This window comes from Portunus trituberculatus, chromosome 2, assembly GCF_017591435.1.
Source record: "Portunus trituberculatus isolate SZX2019 chromosome 2, ASM1759143v1, whole genome shotgun sequence".
In the NCBI taxonomy this organism is placed as follows: Eukaryota; Metazoa; Arthropoda; class Malacostraca; order Decapoda; family Portunidae; genus Portunus; species Portunus trituberculatus.
Window position 1 is genome coordinate 1577994 of NC_059256.1, and position 15000 is coordinate 1592993.

General features: G+C 44.8%; 2 protein-coding genes across 3 annotated transcripts in view; one reads left to right on the forward strand and one right to left on the reverse strand.

Moving 5' to 3' along the window:
* Positions 1-15000, forward strand: part of LOC123501762 (charged multivesicular body protein 1b-like) — a 22035-nt gene that overhangs the window by 3715 nt on the left and 3320 nt on the right. The window contains exons 4-5 of one of the 2 annotated variants that reach the window (XM_045250797.1): positions 4838-5058; positions 6141-6280. In XM_045250797.1, the coding sequence (XP_045106732.1) occupies positions 4838-5058; positions 6141-6261 (342 nt within the window). In that variant the 3' untranslated portion in view covers positions 6262-6280. Of the gene's footprint in view, positions 1-4837; positions 5059-6140; positions 6338-15000 lie in introns of those variants that run through there. The other variant, XM_045250796.1, reaches the window with a different exon arrangement.
* LOC123501297 (WD repeat and HMG-box DNA-binding protein 1-like) overlaps positions 6907-15000 on the reverse strand; it is a 17594-nt gene continuing 9500 nt past the window's right edge. The window contains 9 exon segments of the mRNA XM_045250056.1: positions 6907-6921; positions 8113-8329; positions 9984-10026; positions 10029-10137; positions 10818-10933; positions 10936-10993; positions 11485-11622; positions 13300-13526; positions 14838-15000. The exon segment at positions 14838-15000 is cut by the window's right edge and continues 70 nt beyond it. Coding sequence (XP_045105991.1) covers positions 6907-6921; positions 8113-8329; positions 9984-10026; positions 10029-10137; positions 10818-10933; positions 10936-10993; positions 11485-11622; positions 13300-13526; positions 14838-15000 — 1086 coding nt within the window.

Consider the following 15000-nt stretch of genomic DNA (forward strand, 5'->3'; position numbering starts at 1 on the left):
TTTTAAAAGAGTGTTTCTCCAGTTAATAATGCAGAAATCTTGTCACTCTGCCTCTAGAACCCTAAAAACACCCTTAAAAACCCTTATTACTTCAACTAGAGCCTTTTAAAAGAGTGTTTCTCCTGTTAATAATGCAGAAATCTTGTCACTCTGCCTCTAGAACCCTAAAACACCCTTAAAACCCTTATTACTTCAACTAGAGCCTTTTAAAAGAGTGTTTCTCCTGTTAATAATGCAGAAATCTTGTCACTCTGCCTCTAGAACCACAAAACACCCTTAAAACCCTTATTACTTCAACTAGAGCCTTTTAAAAGAGTGTTTCTCCTGTTAATAATGCAGAAATCTTGTCACTCTGCCTCTAGAACCACAAAACACCCTTAAAACCCTTATTACTTCAACTAGAGCCTTTTAAAGAGTGTTTCTCCAGTTAATAATGCAGAAATCTTGTCACTCTGCCTCTAGAACCCAAAACACCCTTAAAACCCTTATTACTTCAACTAGAGCCTTTTTAAAAGAGTGTTTCTCCAGTTAATAATGCAGAAATCATGTCACTCTGCCTCTAGAACCACAAAAATACCTTTAAAAACCCTTATTACTTCAACTAGAGCCCTTTAAAAAAGTGTTTCTCCAGTTAATAATGCAGAAATCATGTCACTCTGCCTCTAGAACCCAAAACACCCTTAAAAACCCTTATTACTTCAACTAGAGCCTTTTAAAGAGTGTTTCTCCTGTTAATAATGCAGAAATCTTGTCACTCTGCCTCTAGAACCCAAAACACCCTTAAAAACCCTTATTACTTCAACTAGAGCCTTTTAAAAGAGTGTTTCTCCAGTTAATAATGCAGAAATGTTGTCACTCTGCCTCTAGAACCCAAAACACCCTTAAAACCCTTATTACTTCAAATAGAGCCTTTTAAAAGAGTGTTTCTCCAGTTAATAATGCAGAAATCTTGTCACTCTGCCTCTAGAACCCTAAAAACACCCTTAAAAACCCTTATTACTTCAACTAGAGCCTTTTAAAAGAGTGTTTCTCCAGTTAATAATGCAGAAATGTTGTCACTCTGCCTCTAGAACCCTAAAAACACCCTTAAAAACCCTTATTACTTCAACTAGAGCCTTTTAAAAGAGTGTTTCTCCTGTTAATAATGCAGAAATCTTGTCACTCTGCCTCTAGAACCCTAAAAACACCCTTAAAAACCCTTATTACTTCAACTAGAGCCTTTTAAAAGAGTGTTTCTCCAGTTAATAATGCAGAAATCTTGTCACTCTGCCTCTAGAACCCAAAACACCCTTAAAACCCTTATTACTTCAACTAGAGCCTTTTAAAAGAGTGTTTCTCCTGTTAATAGTGCAGAAATCTTGTCACTCTTCCTCTAGAACCATAAAAACACCCTTAAAAACCCTTATTACTTCAACTAGAGCCTTTTAAAAGAGTGTTTCTCCAGTTAATAGTGCAGAAATGTTGTCACTCTGCCTCTAGAACCCTAAAAACACCCTTAAAAACCCTTATTACTTCAACTAGAGCCTTTTAAAAGAGTGTTTCTCCAGTTAATAGTGCAGAAATCTTGTCACTCTGCCTCTAGAACCAAAACACCCTTAAAACCCTTATTACTTCAACTAGAGCCTTTTAAAAGAGTGTTTCTCCTGTTAATAGTGCAGAAATCTTGTCACTCTTCCTCTAGAACCATAAAAACACCCTTAAAAACCCTTATTACTTCAACTAGAGCCTTTTAAAAGAGTGTTTCTCCAGTTAATAGTGCAGAAATGTTGTCACTCTGCCTCTAGAACCCTAAAAACACCCTTAAAAACCCTTATTACTTCAACTAGAGCCTTTTAAAAGAGTGTTTCTCCTGTTAATAGTGCAGAAATGTTGTCACTCTGCCTCTAGAACCCTAAAAACACCCTTAAAAACCCTTATTACTTCAACTAGAGCCTTTTAAAAGAGTGTTTCTCCTGTTAATAGTGCAGAAATGTTGTCACTCTGCCTCTAGAACCATAAAAACACCCCAAAACACACCCCATGCTCCCCCAGGTCACCCAGAGCATGGCTGGGGTGGTGGAGAACCTTGAAACACACCCAAAACTGCCAAAAACACCCTAAAAACACACAAAACCCCCTCAAAAATACCTCCAAAATGCTCAATTTCAGTCCTATAAACACACTTGAAACCCTTCAAATGCCCTCAGAAACACTCAAAACCCCAAAAACACACAAAAACACACAAAACACTCAAAAACACACAAAAAACACCCAAAATGCCCCCAAAACACTTATAAACACCCAAAACATCCTCAAAACACCCAAAACACTCAAAACACCCAAAAATCCTCAAAACACCCAAAAACCCTAAAACACCCAAAACACTAAAACACACCAAAACACCCAAAACAACAACCAAAACCCCACAAAAACCCCCACACACTCACTTTAAAACTCCCACTTTGGTTGAACATGGTGGAGTGGTGAAGAACCTTGAAACACACACAAAACACCCAAAAACACTCAAAAACACCAAGAAACACTCAAAAACACCCAAAACACTTAAACTACTCAAACCACCCTAAAACACCCCAAAACTCAAAACACCCAAAACACCCAAAAACATTTAAAACCACTCAAAACACTCTAAAACACTCAAAACACCAAAACACCACAAAAACACAAAAAATACCCAAAACATCAAAACCCTAAAACCCACAATAACACTAAAAGAACCCCAACCCACACACTCACCTTGACCCCCACACTGCCCCCAACCCAGAGCATGGCTGAGTTGAAGAACCAAACACACCCAAAACACCCAAAACACTCAAACCCACAAAAACACCCTCAAAACACCTCAAAACACTGAAATCACTCAACACCAAAAAACATCCCAAAACACTCAAAACACCCAAAATCCTCAAAACCCAAGAACACTCAAAACCCCAAACACCCTCAAAACACCCCAAAACACTAAACCACTAAAACACCCTAAAACACCCCAAAACACTCAAAACACCCAAAACACCAAAACACTCAAAACACCCAAAACCCCTCAAAATCCTCAAAACACCCAAAAATCCTCAAACCCCCAAAACCCCACACTTCACCTTGAACCCCACACTGCCCCCAACCCAAAGCATGGCTGGAAAGAACTTTGAACACACACACCAAAACACTCAAACCCACAAAACACCCTCAAAACACTGAAATCACTCAAAATACCTTGAAAACATCCCAAAACACTCAAAACACCCAAATCCTCAAAACACTCAAAACACCCAAAAATCAAACACACCAAAAACACTAAAACCCAAAACACTCAAAACACCCCAAAACACCCACTAAAACACCTAAAACACCCAAAACACTCAAAACAACAAAAACACCCAAAACACTCAAACACAACAAAACACCAAAACACTCAAAACACCCAAAACCCCTAAAAAATCCTCAAACACCCAAAACCCTCAAACCCCTGAAAACCCTGCACTCACCTAACCCCCAACCCCCAGGTGACCAATGGCTGGATTGGTGAAGAACCTAACACACACAAAACACCCAAAACACTCAAAACCCTCAAAACACTGAAATCACTCAAAACACCCTAAAACACCAAAACACTCAAAACCATTCAAAACATCAAAACACTACAAAACACTTAAAACACCCAAAACCCTCAAAATCCTCAAAACACCCAAAACCCTCAAACCCCACACACTCACCTAGAACCCCCACTGGGTGACCCAGAGCATGGTGGGTGGTGAAGAACCTAAACACACCCAAAACACCCAAAACACTCAAAACACCAAAACACCTTCAAAACACATCAAGAAACACTCAAAAAACCCCAAAACACCTCAAAACACCTTAAAACACCCCAAAACACTCAAAACACTAAACCACTCAAAACATCCTAAAACACTCAAAACACCAAACCACCACAAAAACATCAAAACACCCAAAACACCCAAAAACCCCACAAAAACACCCAAAACTCCCTCAAAACCCCACACACTCACCTGGAACCCCTGCACTGCCCCCCAGGTGACCCAGAGCATGGCGGGCGTGGTGAAGAACCTTGAAACACACACAAAACACCCAAAAACACTAAAAAAACACCAAGAAACACTCAAAAACACCCAAAAACACTCAAAACCCCACAAACCCACACACTCACCTGGGACCCTGCACTGCCCCAGGTGACCCAGAGCATGGCCGGCGTGGTGAAGAACCTTGAAACACACACAAAACACCCAAAAACACCAAGAAACACTCAAAAACCCCAAAATACCTTCAAAAACACACCAAAAACACTTAAACCACTCAAAACACCCTAAAACACACTCAAACACACCCAAAACACTCAAAAACACCACAAAAACCCTCAAACACCCAAAACACTCAAAACACCAAAACACCCTCAAACACCCAAACACTCAAAACACCACAAAACCCAAAAAACACTCAAAACCCCAAAAACCCCCACACTCACCTAAACCCGCCTTTGGTGACCCAAAGCATGGCTGGAGTGGTGAAGAACCTTGAAACACACACAAAACACCCAAAAACACCAAGAAACACTCAAAAACCCCAAAATACCTTCAAAACACACCAAAACACTTTAACCATTCAAAACACCCTAAAACACCCAAAAACTCAAAACACCCTAAAAATACCAAAACCACTCAAACACCCCAAAAACACCAAAAACACCCAAAAAACACCCAAAACCACTCAAAAACCCTCAAAAAGCTTCAAAACCACCCAAAAACCCCCACAAAAACCCTCAAACACACCCAAAACCCCCCAAAACACCCCACACACTCACCTAGAACCCCACACTGCCCCCCAGGTGACCCAGAGCATGGCGGGCGTGGTGAAGAACCTAGACGCAGCAATGAAGAGTATGAATCTTGAGAAGATATCGGCTTTAATGGACAAATTTGAGCACCAGTTTGAAGACCTTGACGTCCAGAGCGCTTACATGGACACAGCGATGGGCCAGACGGTCACCACAGCCATTCCACAGGACTCGGTCAACTCTCTCATGACCCAGGTCGCGGATGAAGCTGGGTAAGAACTGGTGACGCACTCAAAAACGCACTCACACACTCTAACGCACTCAAAAACGCACTCACACACTCTAACGCACTCAAAAACGCACTCACACACTCTAACGCACTCAAAAACGCACTCACACACTCTAACACACTAAAAAACGCACTCACACACTCTAACGCACTCAAAAACGCACTCACACACTCTAACGCACTCAAAAACGCACTCTAACGCACTCAAAAACGCACTCACACACTCTAACGCACTCAAAAACGCACTCACACACTCTAACACACTCAAAAACGCACTCACACTCTAACGCACTCAAAAATGCACTCACACACTCTAATGCACTCAAAAACGCACTCACACTCTAAACGCACTCAAACATGGACCGAAGTGTTGATAGGCAGAGAAATGGACCAAGATAGGGTTCGTAGGTGGAAAATCATGTTCTGTTGCTCTTAAAATGCACTCAAAACATCCAAAACATCTCAAAACACCCCAAAACACTCAAAAACACACCTAAAACCCTCAAAAACACTCAAAAACACCCAAAAACACTCAAAAGCACACCTAAAACACCCAAAAACACTCAAACACTCAAAAACATCCCAAAACACTCAAAAACACCCAAAAACACTCAAAAACACCCAAAACACCCAAAAACACTCAAAAACACACCTAAAACACCCAAAAACACTCAAACTCAAAAACACCCCAAAACACTCAAAAACACACCTAAAACACTCACACTCAAAACATCCCAAAACACTCAAAAACATCCCAAAACACTCAAAACACACCTAAAACTCAAAAACACCCAAAAAGACCCTAACACTAAAAAACACCCAAAAACACACCTAAAACACTCAAAAACACCCAAAACATAAAAACACTCAAAACACCCAAAACACTCAAAACACTCAAAAACACCCAAAAACACTCAAAAACATACCCTAAACACCCAAACACTCAAAATGCACTCTAAACACTCAAAATGCACTCAAAACACTCAAAATGCACTCAAAACACTCAAAATGCACTCAAAACACTCAAAAGACCCCAAATACCTCTTAAACCCCCTCTGCCCCCAGGCTGGAGCTAAACATGGAGTTACCACAGGGAGGCACCACCACAGTCGGGGTGACCGCCACTCAGGCCAGCCAAGACCAGGACGAACTCACTCAGCGCCTCGCCAAACTCAGGAACGCCTAGAGTGGTGGTGGTGGTGGTGGTGCTACTACTACTACTACTACTACTACTACTACTACTACTACTACTACTACTACTACTACTACTACTACTACTACTACTACTACTACTACTTCTTAATCTACTACTACTACTGTTATTACTACTACTACTACTACTACTACTTACTACTACTACTACTACTACTACTACTACTACTACTGCAATTGATGTTAAGAAAATGCATATATTTTGTCACACACTTTGCTTAGAGAGAGAGAGAGAGAGAGAGAGAGAGAGAGAGAGAGAGAGATAATAATAATACATAATGTGTGTGTGTGTGTGTGTGTGTGTGTGTGTGTGTGTGTGTGTGTGTGTGTGTGTGTGCGCATGAAGACACACACACACAGTCCAAGAAAAAATGTGTGCGTGTTTGTCTGTATGTGCGTTTCTGTGTGTGTGTGTACGTTTTTTGTGTGTGTGTGTGTGTGTACGTTTGTCTATATATGCATTTGTGTGTGTACGTTTGTCTGTATATGCATGTGTGTGTGTGTGCGTGTGTTTTTGCAATATAATTTAGTTTGTTCACGCGTTTGTTTATCAAAAAAAATATATATATTGATTAATTAATTACTTAGTCCCATAGGCCTATACTAACATAAATTTCCTCTATAGCAGCCAGGCCTATGAACCAGTAACACATACTGTAGAATTGGCCCAAAAAGAGCCTATATATAAATTCCATAGGCTCAGGTCACCCAATATATATAATAGACTATAGGCCTATATATAACCACTAGGCTTACACCAGAAATATGTTTGTTTTTGTAGATGCAATAAAGAAATGATTTGTTGTTTGGTTTTGATTGAAGGAGGAGGAGGAGGAGGAGGAGGAGGAGGAGGAGGAGGGTGTGAGGAAGGAAGGAAGGAAGGAAGAAGAGGAGGAGGAAGAGGAGGAGGAGGAGAAGGAGAAGGAGGGTGCAAGGAAGGAAGGAAGGAGAGGAGGAGGAGGAGAAGGTGCAAGGAAGGAAGGAGAGGAGGAGGAGGAGAAGGTGCAAGGAAGGAAGAAGAGGAGGAGGAGGAGAAGGGTGCAAGGAAGGAAGAGGAGGAGGAGGAGGAGAAGGGTGCAAGGAAGAAGAAGAAGAAGAGGAGGAGGAGGAGGAGGAGGAGGAGGAGGAGGAGGAAGAAGAGGAGGAGGAGGAGGAGGAGGAGGAAGGTGCAAGGAAGGAAGAAGAAGAGGAGGAGAAAGGTGCAAGGAAGGAAGAAAGGAGGAGGAGGAGGATGGGAGAGAGGAAGAAGATAAGAAGAAGAAGAAGAAGAAGAAGAAGATTTTTGTAAGTAGAAAAAAAAAAATCAATTTATTTATTTATTTATTTGCCAAAAACAAAAAAAAAAACTAATGATAATAATAATAATAATAATTTAATTTAATCACATTTCTTGAAAACAAAGGAAGACAATTTATTTAACCCTGATCCACCTTTCTTCTTCTTCTTCTCCTCCTCCTCTTCCTTCTTCTTCTTCTTCTTCTTCTCCTCCTCCTCCTCTTCTTCCTTCTTCTTCTTCTTCTTTACCTCCTCCTCCTCCTCCTCCTCCTCTTCCTCTTCCCTTGTCCTCTTTCTCTCCATCTCTGCCAAACTCTTATATTTCTGAAAAGATTAATTTTGTTATCTCTCTCTCTCTCTCTCTCACACACACACACACACACACACACACACACACACACATCTCTCTCTCTCTCTCTCAAAAACTTCCCAAAACATATCTTAAACACCAAATCTCTCTCTCTTTCTCTCTCTCTCTCTCTCTCTCTCTCTCTCTCTCTCTCTCTCTCTCTCTCACACCCCCCCACACACCCCCATCCCTACCCCTTACCTGCTTCACCCCCCCCTCCAACTTCATAAACATTGGAGCAGCTTTGACCAACAAATCCTTCTTGTCGACACCAGGATTCGCTGCGGACACCACCTCAATGTTGTCACTTAACCAGAGCTCCAGCGCAGACCGGGCCTTCGGGGTGGCTGGCGGGGCAGGGGCGGGTGCGGGGGTCTTCTCCGCACCCGCCGACAGCTCCTCGGGTCTGTGGGTGGGGCTGGCGGGGCGTGGCGGGGCGTTTTCCGAAGGGGTTTGTATATTTTCTTTTCCACGATTTTTGAGTGATTTTGTGTCTTGTGGGGCAAATTTCTGTGATTTCCTGACCTGGGAGAGAGAGAGAGAGGTGAGAGGAGGAGGAGGAGGAGGAGGAGGAGGAGGAGGAGGAGGAGGAGGAGGAGGAGGAGGAGGAGGAGGATAAAATGATGAGAGAGAGAGAGAGAGAGAGAGAGAGAGAGAGAGAGAGAGAGAGAGAGAGAGAGAGAGAGAGAGAGAGAGAGAGAGAGAGAGAATAACAACAATAATATTACCTCTAATTTCTTCCCAGCCTTCCTGAAAGACCCCATCACTCGAAGACCACAAGAAGAGGAAGAGGAGGAGGAGGAGGAGGAGGAGGAGGAGGAGGAGAATAGAGGAAGAGGAAGAGGAGTATTGGTCTTCTTAAAGGGGTTTTTCTGGGAGAGAGAGGCGGTGATGGCGGTGGTCGGTCTACGGCGGGGGGCTTGTAGAAATGGGTTACCTAGAGGGGGGGAGAGAGGGGGCAGTATTAGTATCAGGAGCCAGCGACACACACCCTCCCTCCACAGCGCCCGCAGGCAGACTGAATGAAAGTGTAGTAAGTGTCTGGGTATTTCAACTTTCATTCATAAATTTGTCTCAGTTCAGAATCCTGGAAGCTGATTGGCTGTAGTAGAGGCGACCACCACCATCACCACCTCAGAGTAGCCTTCTCATTGGTCACTGTGGGATTCATTCAGTCTGCCTTCGGGCGTTGTAGAGGGAGGGTGTGTGTTTTTTTGCTCCTCCTCCTCCTCCTCCTCCTACTCATTCTTCTTATCTTCCTCTTCCTCCTCCTCCTCCTATTTACTTACTCTTCCTCTCCTTTGCCTCCTCCCTCTCCTCTTCCTCCTCCTCTTCTTCCATGGCAGAGGAGAGAGATGGCAAGTCCTCCTCCTCCACCTCCTCCTCCTCCTCCTCTTCCTGTGTCCATCCTCCTCTTCCTCTTCCTCCTCTTCTTCTTGGTAAAGGGTTTCTGAAATAAATAAGGTTAATTTGTCTTCTTCTTCTTCTTCTTCTTCTTCCTCCTCCTCCTCCTCCTCCTCCTCCTCCAATCTCTTTCTTCTTTCTACATCCTCCTCCTCCTCCTCCTCCTCCTCTTCCTAGTACTACTACAAACACCCTTTTACACTCTTCTTCTTCTTCTTCCTCCTCCTTCTAAAATCATTATCTCTCTGTCTGTCTCTCAAAACCTTCCTCCTCCTCCTCCTCCTCCTCCTTCAACACTCACCTGACCTCCTCCTCCTCCTTCTCCTCCTCCTGACACTCACCTGACCACCTCCTCCTCCTCCTCCTCCTCTTTCTAAAATCATTATCTCTCTGTCTGTCTCTCAAAACCTTCCTCCTCCTCCTCCTCCTCCTCCTCCTCCTTCCTCCTCCTCCTCCTCCTGACACTCACCTGACCTCCTCCTCCTCCTCCTCCTCCTGACACTCCTGACCTCCTCCTCCTCCTCCTCTTTCTAAAATCATTATCTCTCTGTCTGTCTCTCACTCAAAACCTTCCTCCTCCTCCTCCTCCTCCTCCTCCTCCTCCTCCTTCTCCTCCTCCTCCTCCTGACACTCACCTGACCTCCTCCTCCTCCTCCTCCTCCTCCTCCTCCTCCATCAAAGCTGCCACCTCTCCCAGTTTCTCAGCCAGTGGAGTCGTCTCAGCTTGGCAGCATACTTAATGGCAAGCTGGACAGTGGTGCAGTCTGGCATTAAACGGCACACCTCCACAGCTCGACACTCCCTCTCGCTGCGGCATGACAGCTGTGGTGGGGTAAGGTTATGTTAAGGGGTGTTTTGGTTTTGGGTGTTTTGGGTGTTTTTGTGGTTTTTGTGTGGTTTTTTGGGTGTTTTTGTGTGGTTTTGGGTGTTTTTTGGGTGTTTTGTGTGTTTGGGTGTTTTTAGGTGTTTTGGGTGGTTTTGTGTGTTTTGTGTGTTTTGGGTGTTTTGGGTTTTTGTGTGTTTTGGGTGTTTGTGTGTTTTGGGGTGTTTTGAGTGGTTTTGGTGTTTTTGTGTGTTTTGGGTGTTTTGTGTGTTTTGGGTGTTTTGGGTGTTTTAATGTGTTTTGGGTGTTTTAGTGTGTTTTGGGTGTTTTGCATGTTTTGTGTGTTTTTTGTGTGTTTTGGGTGTTTTTTGGGTGATTTTGTGTGGTTTTGGGTGTGTTTTGTGTGTGTTTTGGGTGTTTTGTGTGTTTTGGTGTTTTGGTGTTTTGGTTTTGGGGTGTTTTTGTGTTTTTTGGGCAGTTTGGGGTGTTTTTTGTGTGTTTTTGTGTGTTTTGTGTGTTTTTAGGGATGTTTTGTGTGTTTTGGATGTTTACAGGGTGTTTTGAGTGGTTTTAGGGTGTTTAAGGGAACTTTCATTACGTTCAGGGTGTGTAGGGCAATTTTAACAGCAGCACTAACAACAACAACAACAACAACAACAACAACAACAACAACACTCACCGCAAACAGCTTAATCATGGCCTCTTGTATAATGCGTGTGGCCTCCTCTCTCTCTCTCTCCCTGGCAGACCCCACAGCTCCCGGCCGGCCTGTGGGGGGTGGGGGAAGGAGGAGGCGCATTCGACACACTCTCTCTCCAGCTCACCCTTGTCTGTCGTCCCCTCGCACACTGGGAGCTATGGGGGGTGGGGTTAGGTTAGGTTAGGGTGTGTGTGTGTGTGTGTCTCTCTCTCTCTCTCTCTCTCTCTCTCTCTGTGTGTGTGTGTGTGTCTCTCTCTCTCTCTCTCTCTCTCTCTCTTTCTTTCTTTCTTTCTTTCTTTCTTTCTTTCTTTCTCTCTCTCTCTCTCTCTCTCTCTCTCTCTCTCTCTCTCTCTCTCTCTCTCTCTCTCTCTCTCTCTCTCTCTCTCTCTCTCTCTCTCTCTCTCTCTCTCTCTCTCTCTCTCTCTCTCTCTCTCTCTCTCTCTCTCTCTCTCTCTCATCCTCTTCCTCCTCCTCCTCCTCCTTGTCCTCCTCCTCCTCCTCCTCCTTGTCCTCCTCCTCCTCCTCCTCCTCCTTGTCCTCCTCCTCCTCCTCCTCCTCCTCCTCCTCCTCCTTGTCTTCCTCCTCCTCCTCCTCTTCCTCCTCCTCCTCCTCCTCCTCCTCCTCCTCCTCCTCCTCCTCCTCTTACCTTCATGGTGAGGAGGGAGAGGTGTGGTCGGGGCAGGGTGGGCGGGTAACGAGCCCCCCTACACAGGATGCATCTTACAGAGCCCCCCTCCGCTTCACTGCCCCCTACCACAAAGTAATGGTCAGACTTCCCCCGCAGCTGTGAAGGGTGAAAATAAGGGTGACTAGGGTGACTTTTAGGGTGATTTAGGGTGTCTAGGGTGATTTAGGGTATTTAAGGGTGTCTAAGTGTGTTTTAGGGTGGTTTGGGTGACTTTTAGGTGTTTTAGGGTGGTTTGGGTGATTTTTTGGGAGTTTTAGGGTGTTTTGGGTGATTTTGTGGGTGTTTAGGGTGACTTTTAAGGGTTTAGGGTGATTTGTTGGTGTTTTAGGGTGTTTTGTGTGATTTTGGGGGTGTTTTTGGTTGGTTTACATGATTTATGGGTGTTTTAGGGTGTCTAGGGTGATTAGGGTGTTTTGGGTGATTTTGTGGGTGTTTAGGGTGTTATGGATGATATTTTTGGTGTTTTGGGTGATTTTGTGGGTGTTTTAGGTGGTTTTTAGGGTGATTTGGTGTGGTTAGGGTGTCTAGGATAGTTTAAGGGTGTTTGGGGTGATTTTGTGCATATTTTAGGGTGGTTTGGCTGATTTTTTTGGGTGTTTTAGGGTGTTTGGGGTGACTTTTAAGGTGTTTTGGGTGTTTTAGGGTGTCTAGGGGGTTTTTAGGGTGAGTTAGGGTGGCTAGATTGACTTAGGATGTTTTGTGATGGTTTGGGTGAATTTTTGGGTGTTTAAGGGTGTCTAGGGTGATTTAGGGTGTTTGGGGTGACTTTAGGGTGTTTTGGGGACTTATTGAGTTTTAGGGTGATTTAAGGGTGTTTTGGTGAGATTTTAGGGTGGTTTGGGTGACTTTAAGGGTGTTTAAGGTGGTTTGGGTGACTTTTGGGTGTTTTAAGGTGGTTTGGGTGACTTTTGGGTGTTTTAGGGTGGTTTGGGTGACTTTAAGGGTGTTTTAGGATAGTTTGGGTGACTTTGTAGGTGTTTAGGGTGACTTTTAGGGGTTTAGGGTGATTTGTTGGTGTTTTAGGGTGTTTTGTGTGATTTTTGGGTGTTTTGGTTGGTTTGGGTGATTTTTGGGTGTTTTAGGGTGTCTAGGGTGATTAGGGTGTTTTTTGGGTGATTTTGTGGGTGTTTTTTGGGTGTTTTGGATGATATTTTTGGTGTTTTGGGTGATTTTGTGGGTGTTTTAGGTGGTTTTAGGGTGTTTTGTGTGGTTAGGGTGTCTAGGATAGTTTAAGGGTGTTTGGGTGATTTTGTGGGTGTTTTAGTGTGGTTTGGCTGATTTTAGGGTGTTTTGGGTGACTTTTGGGTGTTTAGGGTGTTTGGGGTGACTTTTAAGGTGTTTTGAGTCTTTTAGGGTGTCTAGGGGTTTTAGGGTGAGTTAGGGTGGCTGATTGACTTAGGATGTTTTGTGATGGTTTGGGTGAATTTTTGGGTGTTTAAGGGTGTCTAGGGTGATTTAGGGTGTTTGGGGTGACTTTAGGGTGTTTTGGGGACTTATTGAGTTTAGGGTGATTTGGGTGTTTTGGTGAGATTTTAGGGTGGTTTGGGTGACTTTAAGGGTGTTTTAAGGTGGTTTGGGTGACTTTTGGGTGTTTTAGGGTGGTTTGGGTGACTTTTGGGTGTTTTAGGGTGGTTTGGGTGACTTTTGGGTGTTTTAAGGTGGTTTGGGTGACTTTTGGGTGTTTTAAAGGTAGTTTGGGTGACTTGGGTGAGAAGACGCACCTTAACAATACCCAAAACACCCTAAAATACCCCAAAAAAACACCACACAGACCTGCTCCCTGGTGTTGAGAATGGGTGTCCACTGCCCCTTCGCCCTGGTGTTGAGGAGACGCACAACACCACCACTGTCAGCTGCCATGGGTGTGCCTTGGTCAGTGAAGCCAGCCCAGGCCAGGTAGCACTGTGGGCCCAGGGGCAGGGGGCAGGGCTGTGGCAGGGGGTGGCGTCCCTTTCTCAGGTCCAACACCGCCACTGTCATGTGCTGGTCACCTGATACACCTGCAGGGGAGGGGGGGAGGTGTTGTTATAGCACCTACACCACTTCCAGATTGGTATAACACCACCTACACCACTTCAAAAACACCCTAAAACACCCCAAAAACCCTCAAACACCCCAAAACCATCAAAACACTCAAAACCTCAAACACCCTCAAACCCTCAAACACTCAAACCCTCAAAAAACCCTCAAACACCCAAAAAATCACCCTCACCCTCAAACACCCCTCAATCAAAAACCCTCACACCCTCAAACACCCCAAAACCTCAAACACCCAAAACCTCAAACACCCCAAAAACCTCAAACCCCTCACCTCAACCTCACCCTCAAACCTCAAAACCCTCAAACCCTCAAAACCACCAAAACCTCAAACCACAAAACCTCAACACCCAAAACCTCAGACACAACCCAAAAAACCTCAGGCACGTCCTAAACCATCAGACACCCAAAAACCTCACACCCAACCTCAGACACCCAAAACCTCACACCCCAAAACCTCAGACCCCACAGACCAAAACCTCAGGCACCCATCAGGCACCACCCTCAGGCCCCAAACCCTCAGGCAGACACCAAACATCAGGCACACCAAGGGCCTCAGGCACCCCCAAATCAGGCGCAAGGGCCATCAGGCACACAACCATCAGGCACAAAGGGCCTCAGGCACATCAGGCCAGACCTCAGGCACCCCCAAAACCCTCAGGCACCCCAGGGCCAAGACCTCAAACCCAAAACCCTCAACCCCCTCACACCCCCAAACACAGGCCATCAGGCACACCACAAATCAGGCACCCATCAGGCCCAAACCTCAGACACCCCAAAACCTCAGGCACAGACACCAAACCCAAAACCAACACACCCCAAACCTCAGGCCTCAAACACAGGCCAAAAACCCTCAAACACCCCAAAACCTCAAACCACCTCAAACCCTCAAACCCTCAAAACCCCTCAAACCCAAAACAAAAAAAAAAACTCAAAAACCAAAACCCTCAAACACCCCAAAAACCCTCAAACACACCCAAAAACCCTCAAACACCCCCAAAAACCCTCAAACACCCTAAAACCTCAAACCCCCAAAAACCCTCAAACACCCAACCCCAAAACCCTCAAACACCCCAAAAACCCTCAAACACCCCAAAACCCTCAAACAAACCCTCAAACACCCTCAACCCTAACCCTCAAACATCCCCAAAAACACTCAAACACCCTTAAAACCCTAAAAAACCCTCACACCCCCAAAAAACCCTCAAAAATCCCTTAAACACCTTAAAAACCCCCAAAACACCCTCAAAACACCCCCAAAAACCTCAACTTACCAACACCAGCATGACACACCACCATCAGGAGAGCGCCACAGCCCGCCAGACACACAGCAGGGCCAGGAAGTGACAGCAACTCCCTCTGAGTGCCACAAGACCCAAAGATGTGAAGGATTCTGCCACTCGTCGCCACAGCAACCCACTCCAACCCCACAGCAAG